At 39.6% G+C, this 27,158-nt stretch overlaps 3 protein-coding genes across 5 annotated transcripts in view; 1 reads left to right on the top strand and 2 right to left on the bottom strand.

Moving 5' to 3' along the window:
* Positions 1–1,105: 1,105 nt before the first annotated feature.
* Positions 1,106–6,653, bottom strand: zgc:172323 (uncharacterized protein LOC564165 homolog). 2 transcript variants are annotated; one of them, XM_065958112.1, is made up of 11 exons: positions 5,093–6,653; positions 4,743–4,902; positions 4,508–4,657; positions 3,848–3,967; positions 3,664–3,759; positions 3,454–3,588; positions 3,200–3,310; positions 3,000–3,110; positions 2,796–2,920; positions 1,693–2,691; positions 1,106–1,472 (listed from the first exon to the last, which is right to left on the bottom strand). In XM_065958112.1, exons 1-10 carry the CDS (start codon positions 5,314–5,316, stop codon positions 1,695–1,697), a joined length of 2,229 nt encoding a protein of 742 aa, XP_065814184.1. In that variant the 5' UTR covers positions 5,317–6,653; the 3' UTR covers positions 1,106–1,472; positions 1,693–1,694. The 2 variants fall into 2 exon arrangements, with proteins under 2 accessions (XP_065814184.1, XP_020490536.1); XM_020634880.3 differs by having other exon boundaries at positions 1,699–2,691; positions 5,093–6,239.
* Positions 6,654–7,283: 630 nt separating this feature from the next.
* tstd3 (thiosulfate sulfurtransferase like domain containing 3) lies at positions 7,284–10,277 on the bottom strand. Its single transcript, XM_020634561.3, has 4 exons — positions 10,018–10,277; positions 9,711–9,878; positions 8,879–9,038; positions 7,284–8,443 (listed from the first exon to the last, which is right to left on the bottom strand). The coding sequence occupies exons 1-4, from the start codon at positions 10,139–10,141 to the stop codon at positions 8,386–8,388; spliced, it is 510 nt and encodes a 169-aa protein (XP_020490217.1). The 5' UTR covers positions 10,142–10,277; the 3' UTR covers positions 7,284–8,385.
* Positions 10,278–10,853: 576 nt separating this feature from the next.
* usp45 (ubiquitin specific peptidase 45) overlaps positions 10,854–27,158 on the top strand; it is a 32,523-nt gene continuing 16,218 nt past the window's right edge. Inside the window, exons 1-8 of one of the 2 annotated variants that reach the window (XM_020634184.2) lie at positions 10,854–11,144; positions 12,178–12,288; positions 12,744–12,815; positions 13,598–13,698; positions 14,082–14,182; positions 23,958–24,109; positions 25,516–25,611; positions 26,133–26,263. In XM_020634184.2, the coding sequence (XP_020489840.1) occupies positions 12,262–12,288; positions 12,744–12,815; positions 13,598–13,698; positions 14,082–14,182; positions 23,958–24,109; positions 25,516–25,611; positions 26,133–26,263 (680 nt within the window). In that variant the 5' untranslated portion in view covers positions 10,854–11,144; positions 12,178–12,261. Of the gene's footprint in view, positions 11,145–12,177; positions 12,289–12,645; positions 12,816–13,597; positions 13,699–14,081; positions 14,183–23,957; positions 24,110–25,515; positions 25,612–26,132; positions 26,264–27,158 lie in introns of both variants that reach the window. The other variant, XM_020634178.3, reaches the window with a different exon arrangement.

The following is a 27,158-nucleotide window of genomic DNA, read 5'->3' as shown; positions in this document are numbered from 1 at the left end:
GGCTCCTCATTATATCTCCGATTGACAGTTCCAGCCTCACAGTAATTGTGTCGTGCTTGTTCGGGTGGGATGGAAATGATGTCCGAGCGAAATATTGATTGTTTCTACATTTAGTCTGTGCATAATCAATGTATGATGATTAAGATGAAGTGGTAATACTGTATGGCTTTGAATAATTCGAGATGCCAGTGAAACAGAAATGCATAGGGTAACAATTATAGGTCATCTTTTGTATTGTTTTTTTTTTTACTTGAATCCCATGTGTGATTGCAAAAAGGTGATGAATGCAGTTTTGCAACAGTCAAAAGTTGGTAAAAAGTAAAATGTGCAGTTAGGCTATTCAGCAAGCATTTTCTTTTATGTAGAAATGCGTTATTGTGTTGCAAAAGTTATATTGGTATTGGGGAACTGTTAGGAAATGTGAGTGAATCAAATTTTAATAAAAAAATATATCCAAGTACTTCCCTTGATATTTACAGCTGAAAACATTTTACAAAAAAGAAACATTTCGTGCACATTTTTATTACCTTGATAATCTAAGGAGTCTCATGAAATACAGTATTGTTTTAGGCCTATATTTAGGTCAGATGTGTCCTATTATAATAACAAAGGCACAGTAGTGTTACTGCTGCCATAACAACACTGGTCTTATTCCCATGTTTTGTTGCAGTTTCTGTCAGCGGATTTGGTGTGTTGCATGTTTCTGCTCTCAGGCCCTGAGCAGGACACTGAGTGTGTTTGGCATCTGCTAGCTAGATCCAATCGCTCCCAATCAGCAGCAGGAGGAAAAGGTGTGGATGTGGATGGAATGAGGACAGAAAACGGCTGTGTGCCGTCACTTGGCTGCAGGATAAAATTTGACTGATGAATTCCTCAGCCTGCAGAAAGTGTCAGAGCGACCGCCTTGACCCTCAGGTGACTCAATCGTTCTCTCAGTGTCTCTGTTCCCTCACTTCCTCCTTTCTCTTTCTTCACTTTCTATCATTCAAGCCAAAGCTATGAAAATAAGCCTGCTTTTGATTATTGAATTATAACCTGTGTCCTCAAAAGGTCCATCAAACACAAACACGGAAAAAGACATGAAATGATAAAAAGCACAAGGTAATTGAATGCTGATAGCTTTATTGCAGCAGTTAGGGGAAAAGGGGTGGGGGTTAAAGGCACACAAAAGTTTGGAGACCATGTTGTGAGTGTTCAGGGTGTGGCATATTTAAACTCTATGAAGGGAGTGTTTCACTCAGCATCGTCGGGTCATCCATGGTCTTCTTGGCCAGGGCAAAGGGTGAAGGTCAATGTCCAGACATGGGGCTTGGTCAGTGCAAAGCTCAGAGGGGCGTGGAGGTTGGGTGAGAGGAGGTCACTTGGGAATTTGTGTTGCTCAGTCGTCGTCAGAGTCATCAGCTGCGCCAGTAATGGTATAGGTTTGTTCCTGGTGATCCATTTCAAGCACATCATCCTCATTTTTGACTGTTCTGTTGGGAAGGAAAGAAAACAGAGACGGCTGAAGTAGCTAAAAGAAGCTTTAAACAGCTGGGAGGAAACTGGCCTCACCTCATAAAGCATTATATAAAGCATCACTTTAAGTCATTTTTTTAAAATCAAGAGCTTGTTTTATGTTATTTTCTGAAATGTTAGAGCTATGATATAAATACAACCACACGTATGAGAAATATAAAAGATACCTGTTGGTACCTTTACCTAATGAGCACAGTCCTTCTCTCTGTCAGCTCCACAGCCTGCTCAGGATAGGCCTCATGGTTGGCATCAAATTCATTGGATCCATATTCCCTCCCAGAATCTCTGTTGTCACCAATTCCTCCAGTCTTTCCCATCCCACCAACGCCTGACAGTGCAGCACCTGCATCACCTCCGCCCACACTCTCAGTTCCTCCACTGCCTCCAATTCTGCCACCCATCCCAGCAGAAGCCATTCCTGGATCTTTACCTCCATCCCTTGCTATGCCTCCACCAATGACATCACCCTTTCCTCCACCAACACCACCATTTCCTCCACTGAATGCAGCACCAGTGCCAACTGAACCTGTAGTGCCACCACCTGCACCAGTTCCAACTCCACCTGCAGCACTACCACCCTTGCCTCCAACCCCAGCAGCAGAGCCTACCCCTCCAGCGCTGATACTTCCACTGCCTGTACCCAAACCTCCAGCACCCACTCCAGAACTAGAGTTTAGACTTCCAACACCTCCAGCCCCAGAGCCCAAACCCCTAGCACCAGCGCCCTGACCTCCAGCATCCAGCCCAACAGCAGAGCCAACACCACTCATTCTACCAGTATCCAATCTTCCACTGCCTCCACCTATGCCCACCCCACCTGCTCTAACACCTAGACCGCGAGCTCCTGATCCATGACCAACACCCACATCCGCCCCACCTGCCCTACCAGCAGGACCTCCAAAACCTATTCTTCCACCCATTCCTCCGGCACCACTGCCTGAACCTGTGCCCATGCCTCCTGCACCCATGCCCCCACCCATTCCTACTCCACTCCCCATGCTTCCAATACCACCACCACCACTACCTCCAATCATTCCACCACTCATTCCACCAACACCGCCCATGCCTCCTCCACTGAAGCTCATCCCAGCACTGATGGCGCTCATGCTACAGCTGGTGAGAGACAAGGTTTGTATCATGCCAGAGAGCCGCAGATCTTCTCCTTCAACAAGTTTTCTGTAGGACAAAAACACTGCTTTAAAAAGGAACATCTATGGGTAAAATATATATTATATACAGTATATATATAATATATCTCAATGAATATAGTCTCCCCTTACCTGTATGTGGTGATCTCAATCTCCAAAGACATCTTGACATTCAGGAGGTCCTGGTACTCACGCAGGTGCAGGGCAATTTTCTCCTTGATGGATTTCAGCTCAAGCTGGAGGCTCTCAATACGAGCCTATGAGAGACCATGAGTATGTTGAGCGAGTCTTCTGAAACCAGTGGTGCGCTCTGTAACTACACAATTTGTTCTTTACCTGTAGCTCCTCCTGTTCCTTCCTGTACTTCTCCTGCATCTCTTGGATCTGAGCCTCTAGGGCTTCATTCCTGGTCCTCAGGGCATCCAAGTCACGCTCTTTGCTTTGGATCTGAGGCAGTTTTTGTGCAAATACAGTCTTGATAGCAATTCAAGTTGTTAATGGAACCTCATTTATTCATTTCAACTTCTGATACTCACATCTTTTTTTGCTCCTGCTATTGCCTCTCTGAAGCTTCGAACCTTATCCACATGCTTTGACGTCTTACTGGTTAGATCTTCAAACTTGTTTTTATACCATGAATCCATCTCCTAAAAGAGAATAGAATGTCACGACTTTAACTCAAAAGCACTTTGAATTGCCTTGTGGCTGAAATGTACTATATAAATGAACTTGACTTGACTTAAAACATACATGAGTTGGTTACTTCAGTGCCAATGTTTGATTATTTTACCTGGAGATTTTTGGCTGCAATGTCATCATACTGGGTTTGGATTTGTTTCAAAGCAGCTGCCAGGTCAGGCAGGGCAAATGCACTCTCAGCAGAGGCGTGAGCTGCATAGATCTGTTTCATCAGCTCGTCTATTTCCTGGAAGAAAATACATCTTTTGTAATCATGAAAATCAAAGGTAGCCTAACTGTGTAATTTGAATATGTTATCAACCTGTTGATGGACACGCTTTAGGAATTCAATTTCAACTTCCAGATGCTCCAGCTTCTTCTCCAAGACAATGCGTGAGGAGGTGGCTTTGTCGACATCCTGTAAAAATAAAGTGATTTATTTATTTATTCTGGACTGTAATGGTTATGATGATGAGGAAGATATTGAATTATTTAATGTAACCTACTGGACGGAAGGTTTCAATGTCTAACTCTGCTTTCCTTCGCAGCTCCACTGCCTCCTCATATTTGATTTTTATGGCCTCAAGTTGAGCAGCTGTGGATTGCTTAGCCGCCACAGAGATTTCCTGAAAACAAGGAAGCCAGAAGTAATATTGTAGGTCCTCCATATAGGTTGTCTGTTAGTTTGGAAGGTGTGTGTGTGTGTGTGTGTGTGTGTGTGTGTGTGTGTGTGTGTGTGTGTGTGTGAGGATTTGTGTAAAATGTAGATCGTCCTCTTTTGCATTTATTTGTGTTAGTTCACGTGTGTGTGTGTGTGTGTGTGTGTGTGTGTGTGTGTGTGTGTGTGTGTGTTGTATGTTTTGTGCAAATGTATAATCTAGCCATCTCAGCAGTGCATAAAACATAGCTGAAGACAGCTGTACTGCATGACACCTTAACACGCTCAGGCGCCTCTCCATTTGCCTGCCAGGAGTGAGACTGTTACCAGGTGAGGAACCTTGAAAACACCAAGTTGACGTCTTGTACCGTTGCTTGGATGATTTTTCTGCAGCTCAGTGATGTGTGAACCTCGCCGGAAACAAGGAATTCTGTCTTTATGCTCTATTGAGTGGCTGAAATGGGAAAGAAGAAACAGGCGATATGTGGCTTTAGGAATTCTGTCTTACCCGCTGAACTCGCATCTGGTCAGCAATCTTTTTCAGCTCCCTCAGCTGTTCCTCATATAAGAGGCGCAGACCTGATGGCTTCTCAAAGCGGTTCTGGTAGGCCTCAATCTCGGCTTCCAATAGCTTGTTTTGTTGCTCAAGGGATCGAACCTGTAAAACACAAGCTTTTAAGCAAGGCCGTACATATGTTTCATGATTTTTGCAATGCAAAGTGATCCGTTGAAGTCTGTTTTACCTTGTCAATGTAGACAGCCAGTCTATCATTGAGGACGACCATCTCCTGTCTTTCACTTGTGCGCGTGCTGAGGAATTCCTGGTTCTCAGCTGCAGCCACATCCAGGTCCATAGCAGGTTCTCCACTCGGCCCAACACACACCATGGCTCCTGCGCTGACCCTGAAAATGAGAAAAAAAGTGTATCCATTGAATAAAAAAATCTTCATTAATTAAAGGCATAGCTTGAGAACGATGGACTTGTCTAACCCTTACCCTTAACGAAAGGTTAAAACACTATGACAAATTCTCTTTGGAGATGAAAATGTAACTGTTAATCATAAACCTACTTCTGTGTAGGCACAGAGCTTACCCTGCTCCAACCATTCGAGTCCTGCGTGCTGCCGAGATGTTCCTTTGGCCCACCGACTCCACACGCATGCTGCTTGCCCCTGCTCTGCAGCCATAGCCGGCAGAGGCATGACGGGCATCTCTCCTGGTCGGGGATGGACTGGACACCCGGACCTGGTAGGATGAGCTGCTGCTGTCCTCAAAATGACGACGATAAGACGAGATCCTCTCAGGGCTGTGGCTCATGGTGGCGGCAGTGACTGTGTTTCCTCAGGCTCTCTGATAAAGGATGGTAGAAATACTCAGGCTGTGGTCAGTGGTTTACTGGACTTCACGGCTACTCCACCTCGTCTGTACTCCCTGATGGTCAATCCACTTTCAGGTTTTATACTTCCCATAGCGAGCCATGTCCCAGGTCTGCCAAAGACAGCCCAGTTTATGAACCAACACCTGAGGAATCTCGAACCTCTGCATCAACTCAAGCCTGAGCTGCTGCTCAGATATCTGTCAGCAGCTTGTGAGAAGCAGAGCTGAACTGGGATAGTGAATGATGGCATTGGTGGAGGCTTCACCCATTAGGTTCCCTGCAAAATATAGAGAGTGAGCATGTATCTTTCCACCTTTATAGTAACAGTGAAGAGTTTTGCAAGGGTAATGGAACATCCACCCCCAGTAGTGTACACTACAGCACCGAGCAGTAGATAAACAAGCAGGCTAATGGGGAAGCAGGCATGGCCCACTCAGTCACAGCAGCCGGTAGGTACAGCAATGATGTGATCTGCTCTGATGGGACGAGGGACTTTAATTGAATGCTGAGCTGAAGCTTGAGGGTGACCTGATGAGAAACAGAGCAATAAAGAGCCCCGGCAAGATTTGACATAAATTAGTGCTTATTAGTCTGGTCTGTTTTCAACATATTAAAACTGGAGTATGCAGAGAAAAAAGAAAATGGAATTAACTGCTTCTGAGGGAAAATAAGGAGGCAGAGAAAGGGAGGGGGTCTGGAAGTCTGGTATTTACAGTTGACACGGCACAGTGATGTAAGGAGAGATAACAGTGGCCAGGTCATTTCAGGGCAATTCTTCATTGACACTTAGGGTCACTTTATCAGGGGTCAGTAAATATATCCTGCAAGCAAAATGAACCAGCATAGAATACATACCTGTCATTAAATATAGCTTTTTAACACATTTTAAACAAAATCCATCTTTTGAAATGTTGTATTTATGTGTTGTACTTCTGAAAGCTGCATTGATGGATTAAGCAAGCATCTATTTCCCCTCATAGACCTCATAACTTGCAGCTGCATGAGACTTTTGGGAAGAGGTGTAATTATATGTGAACAATTTATCTCAACTCAACTCATCAGCTCTTTTCTTTTGCAACCAAATAACATCCCTAATCATTGTGGTATTTTCTGTTACAGCATTTATAGAGCCTTACTTCAGTGCCACTGCTAACACAAGCTCACTTACGGACATAAATTATCCTTTCAGCCAAACATGGCTTATATGAACGTAAGTTACAGAGGGCCTCGACCTACTTTTTTCATTTTTGTTTTCCTTATTTCACAAGACAAAACATAGGTTGCAAGCTGTGTTTACACTTCAATTATTTGAGTTTCTTGGTCTGCATGCTGCATACTGTTTTAAGAAATAAGCAGTAAAAGTTTTGAAATTCTGAGGCAGATTCTTTAAATATGTAGAGTCACTCAGAGATCAGTGTTCTCTTCAGTGACAATAATTGACTGACAGCTAATTGCTTCAAAGTTTTGCCAGAAACTTGGATAATATCAATAGACCAAATAAATCTCAACAAATTGGGCTTTTTGGAATTTCACCTTAAGTTGTAAAAGGGGGAGTAAAAACAGAGGAACACGGTCTGAACACTGCCGTTATGGACATGGTACAGTAGAGGCATTCCTCTCAGTTCAAAACAAACACATTCATTATCATGGATGATGAAGGAATCTGTTAATGGTTCCTGGAGGGATGGTGGCAAATTCATACTGGAACACTGGGGATATTAGACATGACCCTACATCACCGTAGATCATCTTAGTCCCAGCTGCTGTCACCTCAGCAAACCACTTCATGCCTATTAATATCACAAATTATTCAAATTAATACAGACCTGTCAGACAATGTCAAAGTTGTAAAAAACAAAAAGAACCAGGAAACAAATATATACAAAGCACAAAGTAAAGACCACTGTTAAACAAAACTGTGATTATTTTTAATGAATCATGTTGGCAACAACTAAGTTTCATCTATGTGCAACAAGACAAGTAATAATAAATATTTACAAATATCCACTTGAAATGAGGAGGTGTTCATATTGTGCATTGAGAGACTTCTTTTTAACTCACACTCATAAACCCTTTTCATACATACGCAAATCATCTGAAAAACTCTGGAGATTTGGCTACCCGGAGGTTTTTAGGCTATATGTGAATGCAAGTTTCTCCTCCAGACCGCTAGTATTTTATCTGCAGAAGGTCAGAGTGAGCTGATGTCTGAACGCTGCAGCATATACTCTGGAGATTTCACCTCGAGCCAATAGAAAGAGAATGACGTTTATATACCGTGACTGCCTAAAGTGTCTGCACGCGACCACTACGATCTCTGTGCTCTAATGAACCTGCTGCATTCTGTTTTCTGTTCGTCAGTATGTTGTTCTCCTCTCTTTTGTGGATGTTGTCATTTCATTGGATTACAGAGAGCATTGATATAAAGGCAAATATTCTCTGTTGCTACGGCCGCAACTTCCGCGTTGTTTATTTACCTCAGGAAATCCCCCCCCTCCCCCTCCCCTCTGACAGGGATAGTCCCCCGCTGTGAGGAGCATATGTGAACGGCTAGTTCAGGAGAATCTCCGGAGCGGTCCTCCTGTAATTATCTAGATATTATCCGGAGTACATATGTGAAAATGGCTACTCACAGTTTAGTAGTCATTTGCATAGATAGTCTGGAGATAGTCTCTGAGCACTTCATTATAAAAATTTGTAGTAAGGTTTAAATAGTTATTGGTTAATTATTAATTTAAGAAGTCTTAAAGGGTTTATAAGTTATTTGTTTTATCAGAAGACATGATTGTTGTTGTATGCTGAGCCCTCTTGTTTCAGTCTTTAATGGTTCAGAGTTAAGAAAAACAACTTCTAATCACTGCTTCTAACAACAGAAAACTTAATGAACTTTTTGAATACCCTTTTGCAAGACTCCTTGTTTTGCACCTCCACTTTGCAGTCAGATCTCGGTTAATTTTTTTGATACAATGCTTAAAATAATCTTTCTTCTTTGTTCCATTATCCCTGTGTCAGTTGTGCTGTTCATTTTTCACCCAGTCTTGCCATCCACCGGGGTAATGCTGAACACTGAAATGGATAAAAAAAAGAGCACAAAGTAAAAGAGCAGTTGCATAAAATTGCATTTAAGTTTGGCTTTACGGTACCAGGGCATGTTGATGAGATGAATTTAATATTTTCAGACAAAGACTTTTAGGCTTGTGTTTTCTTTAATATTGCATCAGAAACTTGAGATCAGCAGCTCACTTCATTATGTGAAGGCAATGTTCAACAACAGGTAAATAACCTCAAGAAGGTGGAATGTAATAATGTATTGTGATAAAAAAAAGTCAATCATATTGAATGGTTGTTTCGTCTTTGTCCAGACTTTAAAAAGTGAAAGCTAAACTCTTGCAAGCAACAACAATGAAAAATTGCTGTACAACAGTTTAATACTGTATAGATTAACAATGAGATGAAAACCAATCAGTTTTGACAGATATAAGGTTAAGAAACCCGTCTTACTCATTGTATCCCAGCGAAGTGGCTGTGTTGAGTGCTTTCTTGCTTCTGACCCCTGCCAGACAACTGAATACAATGTTATCTGTCTGCTGGGGCATTTCACCGCCATACTTTTCTTTAAACTCTTCTTCAGCCAGCTGGAGAGCGGAGTTCACCTGTCCCACTGCAAAGTCAAAAAAACACAAACTACTTCTCAATAGAAGTAAGAAGTATTGCAGTACTCACTAGTGTGCCTGGACACACTTTGAAGAATGCCTGAGGAATGTTACAAAGAGAGTTGGGCATGTCCTTCTTAATACGATAAACCATGTTGTCTGCTGGTTTCATCAATGCTGTTTCAAGATTGTTAAATGTTGTTATTTGATGGCGCCCTTCACACACTGTATTTACGGTAAATTCTTCTATGACGTCATCACATTTACAGTATGTAGCGCGTCAGTCGTCGGATGACATGAATGTTGTTTCTTTCAGTCTGCATGTGTTCATTGAATAAACAAGCCAAAGGCTAAAGAGAAGACACAGAGTCAAGTTTGCTTGTTCTCCATACGCAAGTAGAACACTGCGCATCACAGCTTCACAAAGATATTTTTTAAATTCTGATGGTAATTCAACATTGAAAGAATTTGCAGTAAAAAACAAAAAGAAGTGTTTGGAATTAAAGACGTATATTTTCTATAAATGTGCTTCGGATGGAAAACTGATAAAGCACATTCACTAATGTCCAAATCACCTGCAGACAACGAAAACGTTTATGTTATACATATGAGTCATATGAGTTACATCCCTGCCAACCAATCTGGGATTTCCAGAGTATTTTAGGTAGAATGACACTCACAGGGGACGTTAATTGAGCCGGGAATGAAGCCGTACTCCCTGAGCTCCCAGGGCTCTCTGACATCAATAACTACAGATTTCCGGCCAGCCAGAAGCTGTTTCAGTTCCTCATAGCTCACATCCGTGCTGGGTGGCCCCGAGGTGAACCTGTGAACCAGTAGCTCTGTATCTGGAGGTGAAACAAATAAAACAAGTTATGAACAATTTACAAACTTGAAAGTGACTTAAAAGTGACTGAGGCCGAAACTCAGATGAAAACAGATAAGGTAGCAAATATTAACGTTACTACGTTTTAATATGAAACTCACTTTTGCAACCGAGGTGAGTGTTGACAGGACAGGACAGAAAGCTTCGTCCTCCAGGCAGGACTGTACTGTTCAATAAGAGCCGCGGCACAACCCCAGCTAACCCCAAACACCTTCTCATGGCCATTTGTGATATGTTACACCTTCAGTCAACGCTTCTTCGATATAAACCTGTAATTATGAACCGATACTGCGTGACCCTACAATTAAATATTACACGGCTCACGCTCACCGCGCCAACTTCGACCTGCGCATGCGCAGATGTACGGATCGCATAAAGGGCAAAAATACTCTCATTTGACTTCTTGCCATACCGTATTAAAGCTATGTATTAAACGCATATTTCAAATCTTTAAGTTATGTAAGATAAACAATAATCAATTCAAATATAGTGGTGCATGACTTGAGTAAATCACATTTTCAGAGTTTAGAATAATCAGACACATCACATATGATGCATTCAATGTCATGGGAAAGACGGAAAATTGGCAACCACAAGTCAGTCTAGATTGTTGACTGTAAATTATTTTACACTCGTTTTTAAAAGCATACCTTATATTGCTAGCAGAGGCGTCAAGACACCTCTTCACATTTCTGACTACCAAATCATCTAATTCCGGTTTACCTTTGCATATTTTAAACAGAGCTACAAAGTACCATCACAAAGTTTCAACCTTTTTATGGATAAAATAACACAATAAACGGATCACTCTGTAGTTCCTTATGCGTCATATTGAAGGAACGACTCTCGGATGCCTCAGAAATGTGAAGCTCAGTCTGTTTTGTTAGATTTCTTATGGTACGTGAACGCAGCATCAGGCCAATTTGAGTTGCCGTAGTGCGTCACATGTTGACGAAGTGTGCTAGCTGCTGATGCTACTGATAGCTTGACAACATTTAGAAAGTCAAGGGAAAACACAGCATTTTGGGGGGAGGGTAAATGATATGTTGATATATATGCGCTTTTTCTTTGTGCCGATATGCCTCAATGTCTTTGTGTGTAGTTGTATAAAAGACATCTCGTAATTTACATGTTTAAATGACAGGCTACTGTAGCTAGCGTGCTCGTTAGCTCTAACTGTTGGCTTCAGGTGAGCTAACATAGTCACCACAGGAGCTTAAATAAAGAGGTAAGATAATTCATCCTCATATTCAACCTGTGAAGAGTTGCTTTTCATTCTAATAATTGCTTTGTTCGATATGTGATATAAATACTGTCTGTGCTAACATGTATAGATGGTGAGGCTTCTTAGTCGTGTTGGTATCAAGAACAGTTTCTCTAAATATCGTTAAGACGAATAAATAACCTTTAATCAGACTTTTTAATTCGTTTTCAGATTTACTGATATACTATGTCGGACGTTAGAATAGTGTTGATCATTTCTGCAAATTTGCCTCAGTGCTCCTGTTCAACGTTGAGTGATTTATTAATACTGTACTCTGACTGTCCAAGTTAAATATAGCTTCAAGTGTCCGAGGGTGGCCCAATATTATATTATATATACTATAGAATATATGAATTTATCTTAAAACTATTGGGCCGATTAGAGGAATTCGTTCACTTGACCTTAAGGTACCTGGGAAGGTGTTTCACCTGCTAGATTAAAGGTGTTGTGTTATAACTCGTAGACTGTTATTATAAGCTTTGATACGTTTTTTTTTTGTTATTTAGACCTACAGAACTAATACACTCGGCTTTGAAAATCCTCCATCATGCTCCAAGTGGATTTAATTGTTTTGAATAAACGAATATGTCAGCATGTTAGACAAAAAGTGAAATTAAAATCGAATAGGTATACAGCAACAACAGTAAATAAACAAAAGTACTTTAGTCTCTTGAATAGTTAAACATGTAAATTGGTTGTATGTAAGTCAATATGTATAATCCATTTTTGTATTCAAATGTGCAGGTATGCATATAAATACAAATACTATAATAAATAAAAGATTTGTAAAAAAAAAAAAAAAAAAAAAAAAGCATCCTTTGAAACATGGAGATAAAACAAGATACAAATTCTGTTGGATAAAACGTTTATAATAGGTAGTTGAAATAGCAGTGTGTATTCTGTTATGAAGTAATGCTAAAACACTGTAATGTTGAGTTTTGAGATAATTTAATTTTGTGTATCAACACTAATGTTGGTCCTCCATCTTCTCATCAAGAGCTCCAGATGCGGCTAAAGGACCCCTTCTCCTTGAAAGCCGCCGATATGACTAAGCGGACTAATAAACCGAGGAAACCTCGAGATGAGGAGTCATCAGATGAAGTCAGTGGTAAGTTACTGTAGTAATACTAACTCAAGCAATGCAGTTTATTTACTGTACAACAGGTGGCTTACTGAAGACATATATACACTGAACAGTGATCAGGTTTTAATTTTGTGTATTTGTTTATCTTTGTTTTTTTATTTTTGCTATAGCAGGAAATACAATGTATGTAAATAAAGTTTCATGACTCTTATAGATTATCATTAGTATAAAAGCTTTGTTTGTTGAGATGTCCCACCTACATTGGATGAATTTACAGCTGGTGCTGTGCACATTTTTCATTCCTTCAAAATGAAAAACTCTCTGTTTGACAGTGATGGAACTTGCATATTTTATTACAGTATGTGTTGTATTTTTAACCAGGGTTGACTTGCCAGCATGTGAGCAAGGCAGTGGACCTGAACTCTGTGAAGAAATCAGTTTTGTCAAACATGTGGCTTGTTTGCTCTGAATGCCTAAAGGAGAGGACCATGATCGATGGAGAGCCAGCAGCATCCAATGACATCCTGGTGTGCTTAAAGTGTGGTACCCAGGTAATCTTTTATTTACTTTTGCTCAAGAAACCAGTGCAAACACAAATCATAAAAACAGGTGTCAAGCTATACATGGTCCTAACCCCCCCCCCACACACACACACACACACACACACACACACACACACACACACACACACACACACATACACACACACACACACACACACACACACACACACACACACACACACACACACACACACACACATATATACCTTTTTTTTATTACATCATGAGAGGCTAAAACACAGAGGTGAATTATTATTAGTAACCTAGAGCAGTGGTTCCCAACCTTTTTTTCTTTGGAGTCCTTATATCTTACTTATGTCTCAAAAAAGCTGAGACCCCTCAAGACCCACATGGGGGGAAATGAAACATTACTGTCAAAAATAAAATGTTTTTTTATTGAGAAACATCCCTTCGGAATATGCCTCTTCTTGTTGTTTTTAAATGATTTATGATTTAAAATTTCCAATATTTGTATTCTGTGTGTTTGTGAACGTGAGACAAACACAGACTTAAAGATGGGAAGAGGGAAATGTAATGTAATTTATTTAGAATTAATTCATTTTAAATTAAGACACTTAACTTTATTGCATAAATCCAGAAAGGGCATGCAAAATATGAAAATATACTATATTTCTGTTCCCAAATATCCATAAATATGGCTTATTGAAATGGGAATGAGCCATGGATTAAACATTGAGATGTGTGCTGTTGGCCCAGAGTGTGCGTTATATGAATTGTAACCAACATTGGTTTTCTGAAACATCTTACAGGGCTGTAACCAGTCCGGGATCCAGCACGCTGTCAAGCACCATCAAGCTTTCCATCCAGAGTCTCACTGCATCACCATCAGCTTAAGCACATGGAAGGCCTGGTGAGTACACTATTATGAACAAGCCAAGACTGTGCACACGGCTAGTTTGTGTCAACATGTGATGACATGTATCAGGATGTTGCCAGTGTGTGGGGGCTTTTATGGAAAAACAAGGTGTAGTGGGTGTTTCAATGCACTTTAACACAGCAAGTATGTGCTGTCTGTTAGTCTCTGTCATCATGACTGATACCATTTTGAGGGCAGTTTCAGATCTATGAAATGCTTGTTCACCCCGTTATTATATACTGTATGATTGTGTTAATCAATTGTTGTTAACAGTAATTCTCATCCAAAAAACAGTTCATTGTAACACAAGTTTCTAGAGGATTCCTTGTAACTCTAAATCTTTCTGTGTTTGTCTTTGAACCTTTTCATTGTAACAGGTGTTTTGAATGTAACGAGGAGCTTTCCACTCACTGCAACAAGAAGGCTTTGGCTCAGACCCTGGACTTTTTACAAAAACAATCTGTCAAGGCGACATCAGGTAAGGTTTTTGGCAAGTCTCTTGAGGTTTGACACCCGATTGAAGTTGGGAAAAAAAGCTTTAATTAGAAACATACTTTTTTCAGCCAGACTGGATAAGTTCTGTTTGAGATGTTTACAAGCATTCATTTCGTTTAGCAACCTTGCCTTCAGTTTACTGTAAGTACAAAAGCTTTGCCATTAACACAAACAACTTGTCATGGTTGTCAGATATTACTGGTTAATAATACTGTCTTAAAATACAATTTCTCAACACTCACCTCGGTTGCAAAAGTGAGTATGACATGTTTCAAACAATGGTAATGTACTCAGTGCCGGTCTTAGACTTATCCACAAGAGTCTAACAAAATACTAACACCATGGCGGTTTACCAGAGCAATAATTTGTCTGGACTCCTGATGGTCGAACGAAATGCCTGTTTAATAAATGACTTGACTTGGTCAAATAAACCCAAATTTGTTAATGTCACTACCTAAGTTAAACAGCTACCTAGCAGGAATTGACTGCAGTACACCTGCTCCCCCTGGTGGAAGTAATCATCTGAATCCCTGGATTTAACCTGACATCCTTAGTGAAGAAGGAGCCTTTGTGTCTGTGCAATGGGAGTAAAAACTGTGTGTAATTCCACTTTTGTTATTTCTGAAATATGAAACTACTTTTTCTTTGATTTACTAAGCTCACAAAGCCCTTTCCAAGGCTTATTATCAGGGGCATAAACATTAGAGACGAACATCATGCTGCTAAAGAGCAGTGTGACTGTTTAAAAGTACTACACGTATATAATGCCTACTAGTTACTAGTAAAAACCTTTGGATATATTTGACTTGTGCAGCAGCAAGTTGTGTTCATACTGATATTTTGCGGCCTTTTTTTAAAGTTATTCTTATGTCCTCTCACCTTCACTCAAGCCACCTGACCCCTCTTAAAAAGTCACTCACCCATATATATATTAGCACACAACCCCCTTTTTGTACTTACACGCTCATACACCTTCTGTTCCTGCCTCTGCACCTCACCATTGCGTGATGGCATGCTAAGAGGCCTCTTACCAGACTGTAGTTGATCAGGGTGGTGAGCATCATCACTTTCAGTCTCACTGGCTGCCTCAGCTTGGCCCAGTGGCCAAAGGCCAGTTGCTCAGGCTAGATTAGACTGGTCCCCCCATCAGTCTCTCATTCACAGCTTCAGAGTTGCAGGATTGATGCTGTAGAAATCCCTCATCGACCCTCGCCCCCACCCTGCACATCGCATGACTGCACACGTTAGAGGAATTAGGCGCTTGAGCGATGCTTCCCGGCTGGGTTCCCTAAAGAACAAGAGCAGCTGTGTGGGGTTCAGCCTCTGCTCTGTCATTCTTTGTCTCTCCATCGCTATCTGTTTCTGTCCCTTGCTTCCTCTGCCAAGCTGCTGTACGTCTCACCACCTCTGGGCCTGTGTGCTGCACTAGTGGGAGCCAGGGTCCTCAACAAGTCAGAGCGACTGGATCCTTACAGCTGGAGCACACTAACTCTCAGTGGACAAACACACTCACAGATACACACGTACACAGAATCTGGAAAATGATCAACTAAAGTAAAAAGCCTCTTTACTCCATAGTATATTTGTTGGCAGTTAAAATGACTTTATGTGATAAAATGTTTTGTATTCTCATGACACATTCTCTGCAACAGAGAGCACAAGCTCTCCTCTGAATAGAATCTGAATACCATTTATTTGCCAAGTACATTACATACCTGAGGATTTTCCGGATGCTTTCTGTAAAATGTGTTTTTAGTGAACTTATACTTTGTGATACTCATGCTTCACCAAGGTACACAGCAAATGAGGTACAAACAGCACCTCACGGAGTACAAAGAGTGAACAAAAATGGCTAGAAATTAGATTTGCTCTACAGTTAGTTGACACATGTACACATTTCTTCCTCAGCTTAGACTTAACAACAATTCTTTTGGGTTAATTTTGTAATTTCTGTTCAATGTTGGATGTGTTTCTCTTTCAAAAATATATAATTTTTGAAGTGTCACATTTGTATATCAGCTCTATGAGAGCCAAGTAAGCAAAGGAGATTATGGATGAACAATCTATGTGATTTATTTGTCTAAATACTTGAGTAGCTGCCCTTCGGTGGAAATGGTGCCACTAAGGGGTCCAATATTCTGCTGAGCAGAATAGTTGCTACTTACAGCTCGCCCCTTTACCTCTTTAAATTACCTGTCACCCTTCCTGCTACCCAATTGTTCCACACCGGTTGTCCAAATAGGTATAGAGGCAGGCAGCCATTGTTGCTGCAAAATAGGTGGTTGTTGTCTGTTGAGGAGCTTGTGAAATTGCATTTCAGTATGAAGGCCATGTTTTCAGCAGAAGCTGCTGTTGCACTGTTTTTCCTATATACCCCTAGCACAAAAGGACCCCAGCAAGGTTTTCTTTTTCAGATTCTATAATAATTTTGTGCAACAACAGCTCAGGGTAGAAAGGAAGTCGATTAACTGTGCGCTCTCACCATCAAGGCCTTCAGCTCAAGTACCAGAGTCCTAGTAAAAAGCAAATTGACCTCAGGGAGGTAGACTCCTGCTTGTAACACAGCTGGGCTGTCTTTGTCGAGCAAATTAAAACATTCATTGTGAATTGGTATCACAGCTTGTTTCTCATTACAGTCTCTCAGTTGTGTATTTTTATGGCAGTGATTGTCATCAATCACTGTTAAAACATCTCCTGTTTTTTTTTTACCATACGGTGGGCTTTCATTTGTAATTTTGCATATTAAAGAATAAGGGAAAATTCTTCAGATTTCTGATTGTTTGGTCACACATAGTTTAGAGAAACGTAATGTGTTATTTATGGAGGTTTGACATTTTGTTGGTTGGCAAAAACATTCTGACACAAAAAATTTTGGAGCTGTACATTGGTGCATGCGGAATACATCTTTTGCATACATCTAAAGATAATAACACTTATTTATTTATTGTTTTCTTGTATGGGGATACAATTGATAAGGATTTGTGCATCAAAAACATTTAAAATAAGTTCGTAGTCACATTTCTCTTCTTCTTGAACATGATGAATTGTAATTTTCTTCAGATTTACTTAAGCCCTAAAACACGGTTACATACAACCATTGACATGTTTTATAGTTACAACCTTGAAATCTTGGTGAAGTGACAAGTTTGCAGGAATGTATTTTCCTACATTCTATCAATCTCTCTCGCATAAACATAGATGTAACAAATACACAACTACACACCCACTTACACAAATGGCTGGTTGAACCCCCTGGCTGATTTTTTTATTTGAAAAAACATTTATTGTAAGTTATGTGTCATTAATAAGTACTGTTCTCTGGCTGAAAAGACTTGAAGGTTTCACATCTTAAACCAATGAATGAATGAATTATTTAGGAAACACAGTGTGCTGAAAAGAGAGGAATGGTGTGAGGGTTATTCTATGCTTAGATATATTTACATTCTTTTTTTCTTATCAGATTGTCCATTTCTAAGAATCCTTGCCAAAGGCAGAAGTACAAGTTAGTTAGTGTTGTTTGGTGACTGCACCCTTCTTTACCTGGTTGTTGATTTTGGAAACCATAGTTCTTAGATAACTGTCAGTTTTGCCCATCTGAGTCAGTAGTCAGTATGATGCTTGTCCCCTGGTGGTGCTCTCATGGAGGTAATCAAGGGTGATTCTGTCTTTATTCCCACCATCGCACATGAAAGTAGGCCAGATAGTGGGTAGCAAATGTGTGTACATGTTTGTGTCTGTAAGTAACATGGAACTGGGTTCTCTTGGCCTCAGATGGCAAGGAAACAGGCTTTTCATGCCCTGCAGTCACAACAAATTAGCGGATTAATAAGACATTTGGTGTTGCTTGGCCTTCCTCTTGACTGCCTTCTCTGCATGAAGGGAGCTGGCCTTGGCCCTCCACTCTTCTGCTCCGTAAGTGAACATGGAGGCATGAAGCCCACTGGCCATATCATTTGACGGCCTCTCAGCCTGGATAAGGAAAGCAATCTGATCAAGCAGACTTTAATTATGGAAAGTTTCTTTAACAGGTTTTCTATCTTTGGCTTTATGAAATTAACACAATGGCTACGAGATTAAAAAAAAAATGCATTTTGTAGGTTCAGGTGTACTAAATGTAGGATTGCAGAAAATATTTGTATAATATGTTTTTGTGGCTAATGTATTAAAGCTTGAATCCTGGCATGATTCCTGGCCTTGGCCCTGCTTCAGCATTACAGAACATTGCACCTTTTGGAAAGACTTCAATTAGTCATGTGTGTTATTTTTCATTTGCGAGTACTCTTACTGTTCTCTGAAAAAGCAGATACATCCAATGTTTCTTTGTATATCTCTTGTGTGAAAAAGAGCAGGGAGTGCAGGAGGTGTTAGCATACACGCGTGCATGTGGATGATCCTGAGCACCGTGATGATTTCCTCTGCCCTGGGGAAAGGCTCCACAGTGTCACTGCTGCCCAAACTCGGTGGCTGAGCAAGGAGGGCCAGGTGGTGGTGCCGAGTGCAGCACAGTCAAGCGTGGATGCAGCGCATGCTGACATTTGCCTTTACTAACTGCTGGAGGGAGAGGAAAAATCTGCTTTTCCATATGCTTGCAACCCTTCCCTCCACCCACTGCACTCCCCTCGCCCTTTTCTACCCCACTCTCCCCAGTCTCAACCAGATGGCTCCCTGAACATTGTTTACCTTGGGTGACGGTCCCAGATGCAGAGTGTGTCCATGGGCATCCCCATTCCGCCCAGTTAGTTCCTCATTCCTCTGCTATCGCTTAGCTGAAGTGCTAGTTGCAGCTCTTGTACTGTTGTGACATGTCTGTTAATTGTGTGTCTCCTTTCACAAACACCACAACAAGTGCATACAATAATTTAGACACTTGTTCTCTCTCAATTACTTTTTCTTTTTCTCAGGTCTTTACACTTGCTTAAACATATGTTAACAACATATTGATCTCACTCCAAACCGTTCTTTTTCTTGACCCGGACTGCAGTTACTCCCAATGCCCACATGTTTCAGTGTATTGTGTGTTGACATATGGGAGCTCCCTTATGGCTGCATATTGAAGATGGAAAAAGGCTTCCAGATGTTGCAAACATAGAGGGCCATATGTAGTTAGCACCACTGAGCAGAGCCACACAAAATGATGGCATCTTAACGAGCTGAACCTCTTCTTAGTCTAAAAGTAAAAAGCTGTCTTAATTCCTCCTCAGTACTTAACATTTTCAATTATTATAGCAATGTTGAATTGTAGACACAATTCAACCAGACGGTTGTTGATGAATGTGTCCTGTTTTTTAAATGAATGTGGCCTGCGTGTTGTTGTCTGTTGAGGTGAGCTTCAGGTATAGCTCACTCAATGTTTTTTATGTGGCCTTGTGTAATTTGTCATTTGTACGTGTTTATTGTATATTGTGTTACATGTTGTCTTGTTGTGTGCACGTTACAGTTACTTTAGTAGGTTATTGGATACGTGCTTTTACTAATACTTGTTTTTGTAGCTTTTAGCAATGTTTGAATTTGTTTTTGTTTTTTTAGGGAGCCTCTTATAAAATCTGGCCAGGGACAACAGATGAAAATTAGCCTTTTGGCTAACTCTGGCATATTTACAGAAATGTTTATTAATATGCAATGTCCCTGTAAAATTAAAATAAATAAAAGAGCAAAGAAAAATCTAAAAAATGCAGCAGCACCAAAAAGAGGCAACGTCCTGTATATGTGTGCGCTCAAATAATTGCGTTTTCCTTCTCAAATCTTTTGAACAGAAAATATGTCCTTTCACCCCCATTCCTATGATTGAAATTTGTATGAGTATGAAATGCAAATTGCCTGGCCACGAGTAGAAAGCCCACGGTTCACATTCCAGCGACTGTGTCCAGGGCACTGCTGCTTATGTCAATGACCTTGAGGAGGAAACTCGTTGGGTAGCGGCCAGCAATGGGCTTTCTACTGCTGTAGGTTGAATACCTTTCCAACAAATGTGTTGTGTACAAGGAGTGGTTTCTAAGAATTCAATGTGTGCTAAGGCAAGGCCATTTAGGAAGAACAGTGAGAGTAAAGGTGCAGGTTGAAATGATGCTTCTGATGATTAACAGTTCAATTGAATTTTCTTACTTTGGATACAGGGGGTAAGGCCAGTGACCTTGTTGCCATTCTGCTCTCTTGACTGGCTTATATGGGTGAAGTGCTCATGAACCGAACTCTTTTTGTGCTTACCAGCGTCATTTGATTTCTTTTCTGCCTGTTGGCATTAAGGGTACTGCCATGAGTCCCTGTAAGAACTTGAACATTTTCCCTGGTATATCTTCTTTTCAGTTTACAATAAAGGTAGAATCATTCACTGTCGTTAGGTGAGGGATACTAACAAATATGAAGTATAAAAGTTGTGAATTAAAAAAAAAAAGGGGTTGGGGGCAGGGTACTGCTTTATTAACCGTTTCAATCATGCAGCAACATTATTCTTAAAATGAAGATGTTATTCCTCTTTTTACTTTTATTTGATTTCATGGTGTCAGGTGGCAGTTGCAGTGGAGAAGCTGCTGTTGTCTAGTGTCTTTTTGGCGTGTTTAACGATGCTCCAAACATTTTCAGAGTTTGGAAAGGACACCTAAAAATATATAAATATAGATGTTAGAAAATTTTCATGAAAAATAGAATGAAGTCAATGTTGCCACGCCATGCATTAAAAAAAGGTTATCATGGAGTACAGTCCAAATGTGTTGACACAAACGCAACAAAAATGTTACCAAAAAGTATAAGATTTTTACTTTTGATTTAGTTACTGTCTCTAGGAACTTTTCAAATTTCTGCGTATATTAGTGAAACATATTTAACTAATGTCATTGAGTAGTGGATTCAGGTAGAGTTTATGCAGCTCCAAAAGTGTAAAATGTGAAATTTGTGCAGATAGGAAAGAAATGGTTTACTCAGTACAGTGTTAAGATGTTATTCACAATTTAAACACTTTAATCTTATCTATACCTAATATGATGGAATACCCCTCGTTTTCTTGCCCTAATGTTGTTCGCCTATAATTTTCCCCTGTGTTCTTAAATCACTCAATTAAAAGAAAAGATAGGGCAATGATAAGATAGGCTTCTATAAAGACATCAGCAACTTTCACTTACTTGAGTGTGAGCTCAAGTAAAGATTATATATCCCCGGGCTTTCAGAAAGCAAAAACCGAAATGAAGATAGATGCTAATTCTCTGAAAGCAACACACAAATACCAAAAAAGAGACCTCCTAGGAGACTGAGCTCACTAAATGGTTCAAATGGTAAATGGCATGGTGCAAAAGCTAGATGTGAACAGTAATTGAAAAGATCACCATAAAGGTTTCTTGGCGAAACTTGATAACCTTGGTTAGCACCTGATTTGCATTTTCTGCTCTAAAATCAAAAGGCTATCCGATTATTCAAACTTGAAGGAGAGAGACCATAGATTATGATGTGGGGCTCGTTTTTCATGACAGTGCTCATGGTATCCTGTATTAAGATAAATGTTTGGGATTAGTTGTTTAAGATGGTTCCATTACAATGGGAATTCATATGTTGCTCTAATAATATCAAGGTGCTGGTTGTTTAACAAAATAAATTGTACTCTGAACAAGAAGGCTTATACAGTAGAGAAGGTGAGAACATTAGTAAAGGAAACTGTCAGCAGATTATCTGTATTACACTTCTTAGCCTCAAAAAAAACTTAGTGGCAACATCAAATACTTGTACATACACCTCTGCTCTTATCTGAGAGAACCTTTTTTCCAGAATAAATTCAAACGTGGGTTTTGATTCAAATTATTTGTATTCAAATATGTCTTTATGAGGAGTTTAACCTCTTCTGTTTTAATATCAGGTTTCTTTAAACTTCAGCGAATGCATGCTAACAACACGTGCGTAACTAAGGTTGTCAAATTGTCAATACTCTGATATGTTTTCTAAAATGATGATAATCTCAGTTATTTGGATGATTGATGGTATTGAAAAGCACTGAAGCTACAGATCGCAGTCATTTATTAACCCATGGTTGCAGCGAGCGAACTATCAGAAGTTTTTCAATACCAAACTGTTGCCAATGCATTTGTGCAATTCAGACAATTTTGTTGTTTCTGTTGCATCAAAAAGTGTATCTCTTTGTTTATTTTTTACGAGAATCATATCGAAGTTTAAAATCTGTTATCATAACCCTATCAGTAACATTGTATTGACAATGAATTTTCATGGTCTTCTATTGTTTTAGCCGCTGGCACGCCATCAGTTTTCCCGGCTTTGCTAACTACACTAGTCTTTCCCCAGCAGACTATCTGTATGTCACTGTTAGATTTCTACCATCTGTGCCTGAGTTTCTGTGTAAGGTTAGTCTTCATTGGTGATCAGGAGTAACAGCTGGCTCTGGAGAGCAATGTCTCCAACCCCAGCCCCCAATGCTCCATCACTAGCCAGCGGAAACTTCTACAGCTGTCATCTGCTTTCCCAAATGACCCAGCTTTCCTTCCAGCTGCCATCACAACACCCTGCTCCCATCCCCAGTCTTGCTTCAAGGCTAAACCATTTTTTTTGTATTGGGCCGTTATCCTTATTAAAGGGATACTGACATTTTCCAGTTTAAAGCCACTTTCCATTTGCAATCCCAACCAAGTTGCCAGCTCAGCTATCATCATGGCTCTCTGTTAAGGCCTGAATATCAAAGATTGGTATATGAAAAAAAAAAAGAAAATCTCAATCATCAGTCCCAATTCAGGGATTTTAAATGGAAGCTTTTATCAAATCAACACATTGCGGATCATTGCTATCACCAGACTAAGTAACAAATGAGAATAAGTCTGGAACCTTTCACTTTATTTTTTATTTCTGTTGTCAATGGGGGCATACCAAAATGCGTGTAGACTCAATGTGGTAGACCTACAAACAATCGAAGTGATCAGAAAAACACTTGGCATTTCACAGCCTTAGCTAGGTTGTCTGGAAATCTGTATGAACAAGAGGGCTACTAGCATTTTTAAATGTTATATCATATATATCATATATTCTCAAATGATGAGCAGGATAAGGTTGTTGGTTGTTTTTTGGTATTCCTACTCCTACTTTGAAGAGGGCTTTAAACCTCCGATTACCTCTCCCTGAATGTGTAACTGACATTTAATCACATTTTTTACTGTGTAGACTAAAATATGGATATTTTCTAAAGATGACAATCTTCGATTCAATAAAAATATATTACCTTATTCGGTTAAATGGTAAGAAAATATGGGCTTGATCTTTATGGTCCCCTGGGAAACACTGGAACAGCTGAGAGCAAGGCTAACAAGTAGCATCCATGTCATCTTGCCTGATTCAAGCTATGAGCACTATGAACTTTGTCCACAAGATAGATAGACACGTTTGACTCCCTAATGATAGCTACGGCAGAGAGGATGAACATTCTCCACCTGAAAAGCTCATGGCCTTATTTTAAGCCCATGTTTAAAATTCAGGTGTTATCTCACTGTGTAAAGCCCGGCTGACGTTTTCCCTGGTCATCAGGTATTTTTGGTTGTAACTATTCCTGACTGTTCTTTCACTTGTATTGGAGTAATATTTGACCAGGAGTGTGTCAACTTTGACTCGAGTAATGAAGTTGTGTACTTTGTCCACCATTGGTCGGAGCACATTAAACATGTTTTGCATATATGTGTAATAAACAAATAAATAATTTTGTCTAAGTGAACATAGTTTTTTAGTTGAACTTTCAACTAGGACTGTGTATAAGTGACCTGTTGTTTTCTGTGTTCTAGGTGCATCACCTAAGATCATCAAGCTGCAAGAAGAACCATTAGACAACACTGACTCAGCCAAAGGCAAAAGTCCGGTCATTAACAGCACCCTGGTCCCTGTCAAAGGCATTAATAACCTCGGCAACACCTGCTTCTTCAATGCTGTAATGCAGGTTGGTATAACAATAACATAATAAGTGGCGACATAACAGAAACCCAATAGATTGCTAAATTTAGTATTTATAATTATGGAATATTGCAAATAAATACTAAACTGTTTGTGAGAACAATTGCTTATGATTACGAGCATGATTTGAGATCAGGAAAGTAATTCTGAATCCTTTGATACATTTTATAATTTTATAATCCTGTTTCATCAAATGTAATGTATCATAAAGGATTCCTGTTTGTCATTGTTGTATCTCGAGTTCCTGTGAAAGCATCAAACGTCCATTCTAACAAGACATTTTGAGGACGTATAATGTTACAATGTATAAACTCCTTTAGGTGTTACTTTTCATACATATGGACAAGTGTCTTAGAAAAGCACTATAAAAGTCTAAGGATTATTATTATTCTTATTATCATAGTAAACAAGACTACATCCTCACAATGATTGCAAGTGTAAACAGAATAGGCCCAGAGGTCACTTTGTAGTGTATTCATTGCAGCTGTAAATGCCGTGCTAGCTAAGACATATTCACTTGTCCTTACGTGAGTGGCACTCAGTTGGTGAAGAGCATGTTCTCCACATGTCACCGCTATAAAGCCTCCTCAGTCTCTCTCTGGTCGGTCATGGTGACTGCAAACTGACGTGCGTCTCGAACAATGAAGCTTTATTTTCCGCCATCTTGTTAATCACCCTGTGGGCCTTCCTTGTTGATTGAAATTTGAGTTAGTGCCATATACATGCTTTTCCCTCATTCTCTCTGTCGGTTTCTATTGTCTCCTTGAAAATTGCAATCTTTCTGTCCAAAACATGTAATTGTCTGAGGATGAGCTGTGTCTGTGTTCACAATACCGGCTCCATTGTGTGCTTTCCATAGCAACTGTCTTCATTGCCAGGGTGTGACAAAACAAATATCCCTTGAAATGGAAGGAAAAGATGTTTCTCTAAAATGGAAGGACAATGACGGCTCAGGCTATCTCGCCACCAAGGATCCTCTCAGTGTTTGAAACTCACAGTTCATGGATAAATTTGAAATCCTCTTACAGAATAATAAAATCACAAGTTCCCTTAAGCCCACTAAAACGGAGATAACTTGTGGCGAACACTGCAATCAATTCAAATGCTCTCATGAAATGTTAAGTGTGGATGCTGTCTTGTAAGGATTCTAACCTTATTTGTCTTTTCTTGTCCACAAAACTGTTATGTGTCTTTTTATTCGATGAAGAGTAAAATCATTGCATATCAGCAGTGTGATTAATAAACGATTTTTGAATTGGTATTTAATTTCTTCATTTGTTGATCTTTTGTCATATTTGAACAACACTACTTTGAATACTTAATGTCATTTGTTAAATGAGTGAATTACAATTATTAATAAACCGGCTTTAAATAACTCTGTCATCCCAACAGAACCTGTCTCAGACACACATGCTCATCGACCTCATCCAGGAAGTGAAGGAGAAGGGCTACAAACTGAGGATCTGCCCCCCTGTCGAGACAAATCTGGTACCGTTTGCTGTCTATCTTTTCTACTCTAAAGTCTAAGTCTTCTTCAAACTGTACTGAAGATTGATCAACTACAAAAGAGTTTAATTTTGGATATTGTCATCTTAATGCTGTGCTAATCTGACCAATCATTCCTTGTTGAATCTATTGGATACAGAAGATCAGTAACATTTGGAAATATCTTATCTAACTTATCGCAAATAACAAAGTTAAAACAGATCATCTGAAAATCTCCTTCTTAAGTTATTGAAGTAACTTTCTGTTTAGATTTAAGAAGCAAAATGCAACATGAAGAATAGTATTTAAAAAAGTCTTACAATATTGGGGAAAAAATAATGTATCTGTCTCATTGTAATTCTTACCTTATCCATTAAATAGCAAACTAATAAACTATTTCAACTCTGATTTGTCCAAAACCTATCATTTAACCTGTGATGAAAAAATAGTTTTCAAAGTTAAAGCTGGATAATGTTTTGTTTTGAGAAAACCTTTTTTTAAATCTTCCTTTTTTAATTTTACAGACTCCATTGATGGTTTCGCTGTCCAGTCCTGAGCCGCTGACCGCAGCCATGTTTCTTTTCCTACAGAGCATGAAAGAGCCAGGGAAAAGCCCACTCAGTCCCAAAATTCTCTTCAACCAGCTTTGCCAGAAGTAAGGCGCTTTTCCTCACATCTATTTCCATAAATTCACACCAGCTTCACATTCTGCATACAAATATTTATATCCAGGTCAATGAAGTCCAACTGTATTGTGTAATAATTACACTCCTCCATCATCATAGCAGCAATTTACAACCAGCAAGCCATAGCTTTACATACCTTCAGTCCAAGAGTCAATTGTGTCCACTTTAATCAACTAGATCCAGTTAACACCTGAGAACTGTAGGTTATCTTTTGGTAATCTGGCTTCACTAACCCTTATGAATAAAATTGTACCTAAGCAGTCACACGTGGCTGGTTATCAACTAGGTAAGTTAACCCAGAGTTTTTATGAGCGTGTACACATGTGGCAGTGTTCCCACATTACAAACTCAGAATATGATACTACAAAAATATGATGAAGACACAAAATCCAAACTTCAATCAACATGGCTGCATTTGCCAAATGCAGGAAGAACAACTTGCAGATAAAATAAATATAAAAACATACTTGGAAATGGTAGGTATCCTAAATTTTATATCTTACCACTGCAACATGTCCACGGCTTCAGTGTTTTAATCTTTTCTGTTATTTGATGATAAAAGCACAATAATTATTTTCCATGAATATATTTCATACAAAAGTTAAATTGAAAAGTCAAAGAGTTAAGTTTCTGATCACGTTTCTGATCGCTCTCTCATGACAGACCTCCATGAGCAACACAATTGATCTTGAATTTTGAACAGCAGAAGGTTCACTATTCAGCATAGTCTACCATGACAATCCCATTCAGAAAGAAGATAACCTCTGTCATAGTACTAGAAAACCAAAGTTAGCACTGATGTTACGTCAAACCTTTCTCATAGTACAGACACCTGATCCCAGCTGAATTCTTTCTAGTACTCAA

Source organism: Labrus bergylta, chromosome 8 (assembly GCF_963930695.1).
Source record: "Labrus bergylta chromosome 8, fLabBer1.1, whole genome shotgun sequence".
Classification (NCBI taxonomy): domain Eukaryota; kingdom Metazoa; phylum Chordata; class Actinopteri; order Labriformes; family Labridae; genus Labrus; species Labrus bergylta.
This window is presented reverse-complemented; position numbering and strand designations above follow the sequence as displayed.

Excerpts from the sequence above, each read along its gene's own strand:
- zgc:172323 (XM_020634880.3), bottom strand. The coding sequence starts at position 5,316 with ATGAGCCACAGCCCTGAGAGGATCTCGTCTTATCGTCGTCATTTTGAG. Across the intron at positions 3,760-3,847 it reads ACATTGAAACCTTCCGTCCA|GATGTCGACAAAGCCACCTC; the intron begins GTAGGTTACATT and ends TTATTTTTACAG. Across the intron at positions 1,473-1,698 it reads AGAAGGACTGTGCTCATTAG|AACAGTCAAAAATGAGGATG; the intron begins GTAAAGGTACCA and ends CCTTCCCAACAG.
- tstd3 (XM_020634561.3), bottom strand. The coding sequence starts at position 10,141 with ATGGCCATGAGAAGGTGTTTGGGGTTAGCTGGGGTTGTGCCGCGGCTC. Across the intron at positions 9,879-10,017 it reads CACTCACCTCGGTTGCAAAA|ATACAGAGCTACTGGTTCAC; the intron begins GTGAGTTTCATA and ends TTTCACCTCCAG. Across the intron at positions 8,444-8,878 it reads ACTTCGCTGGGATACAATGA|TGTTCAGCATTACCCCGGTG; the intron begins GTAAGACGGGTT and ends TATCCATTTCAG.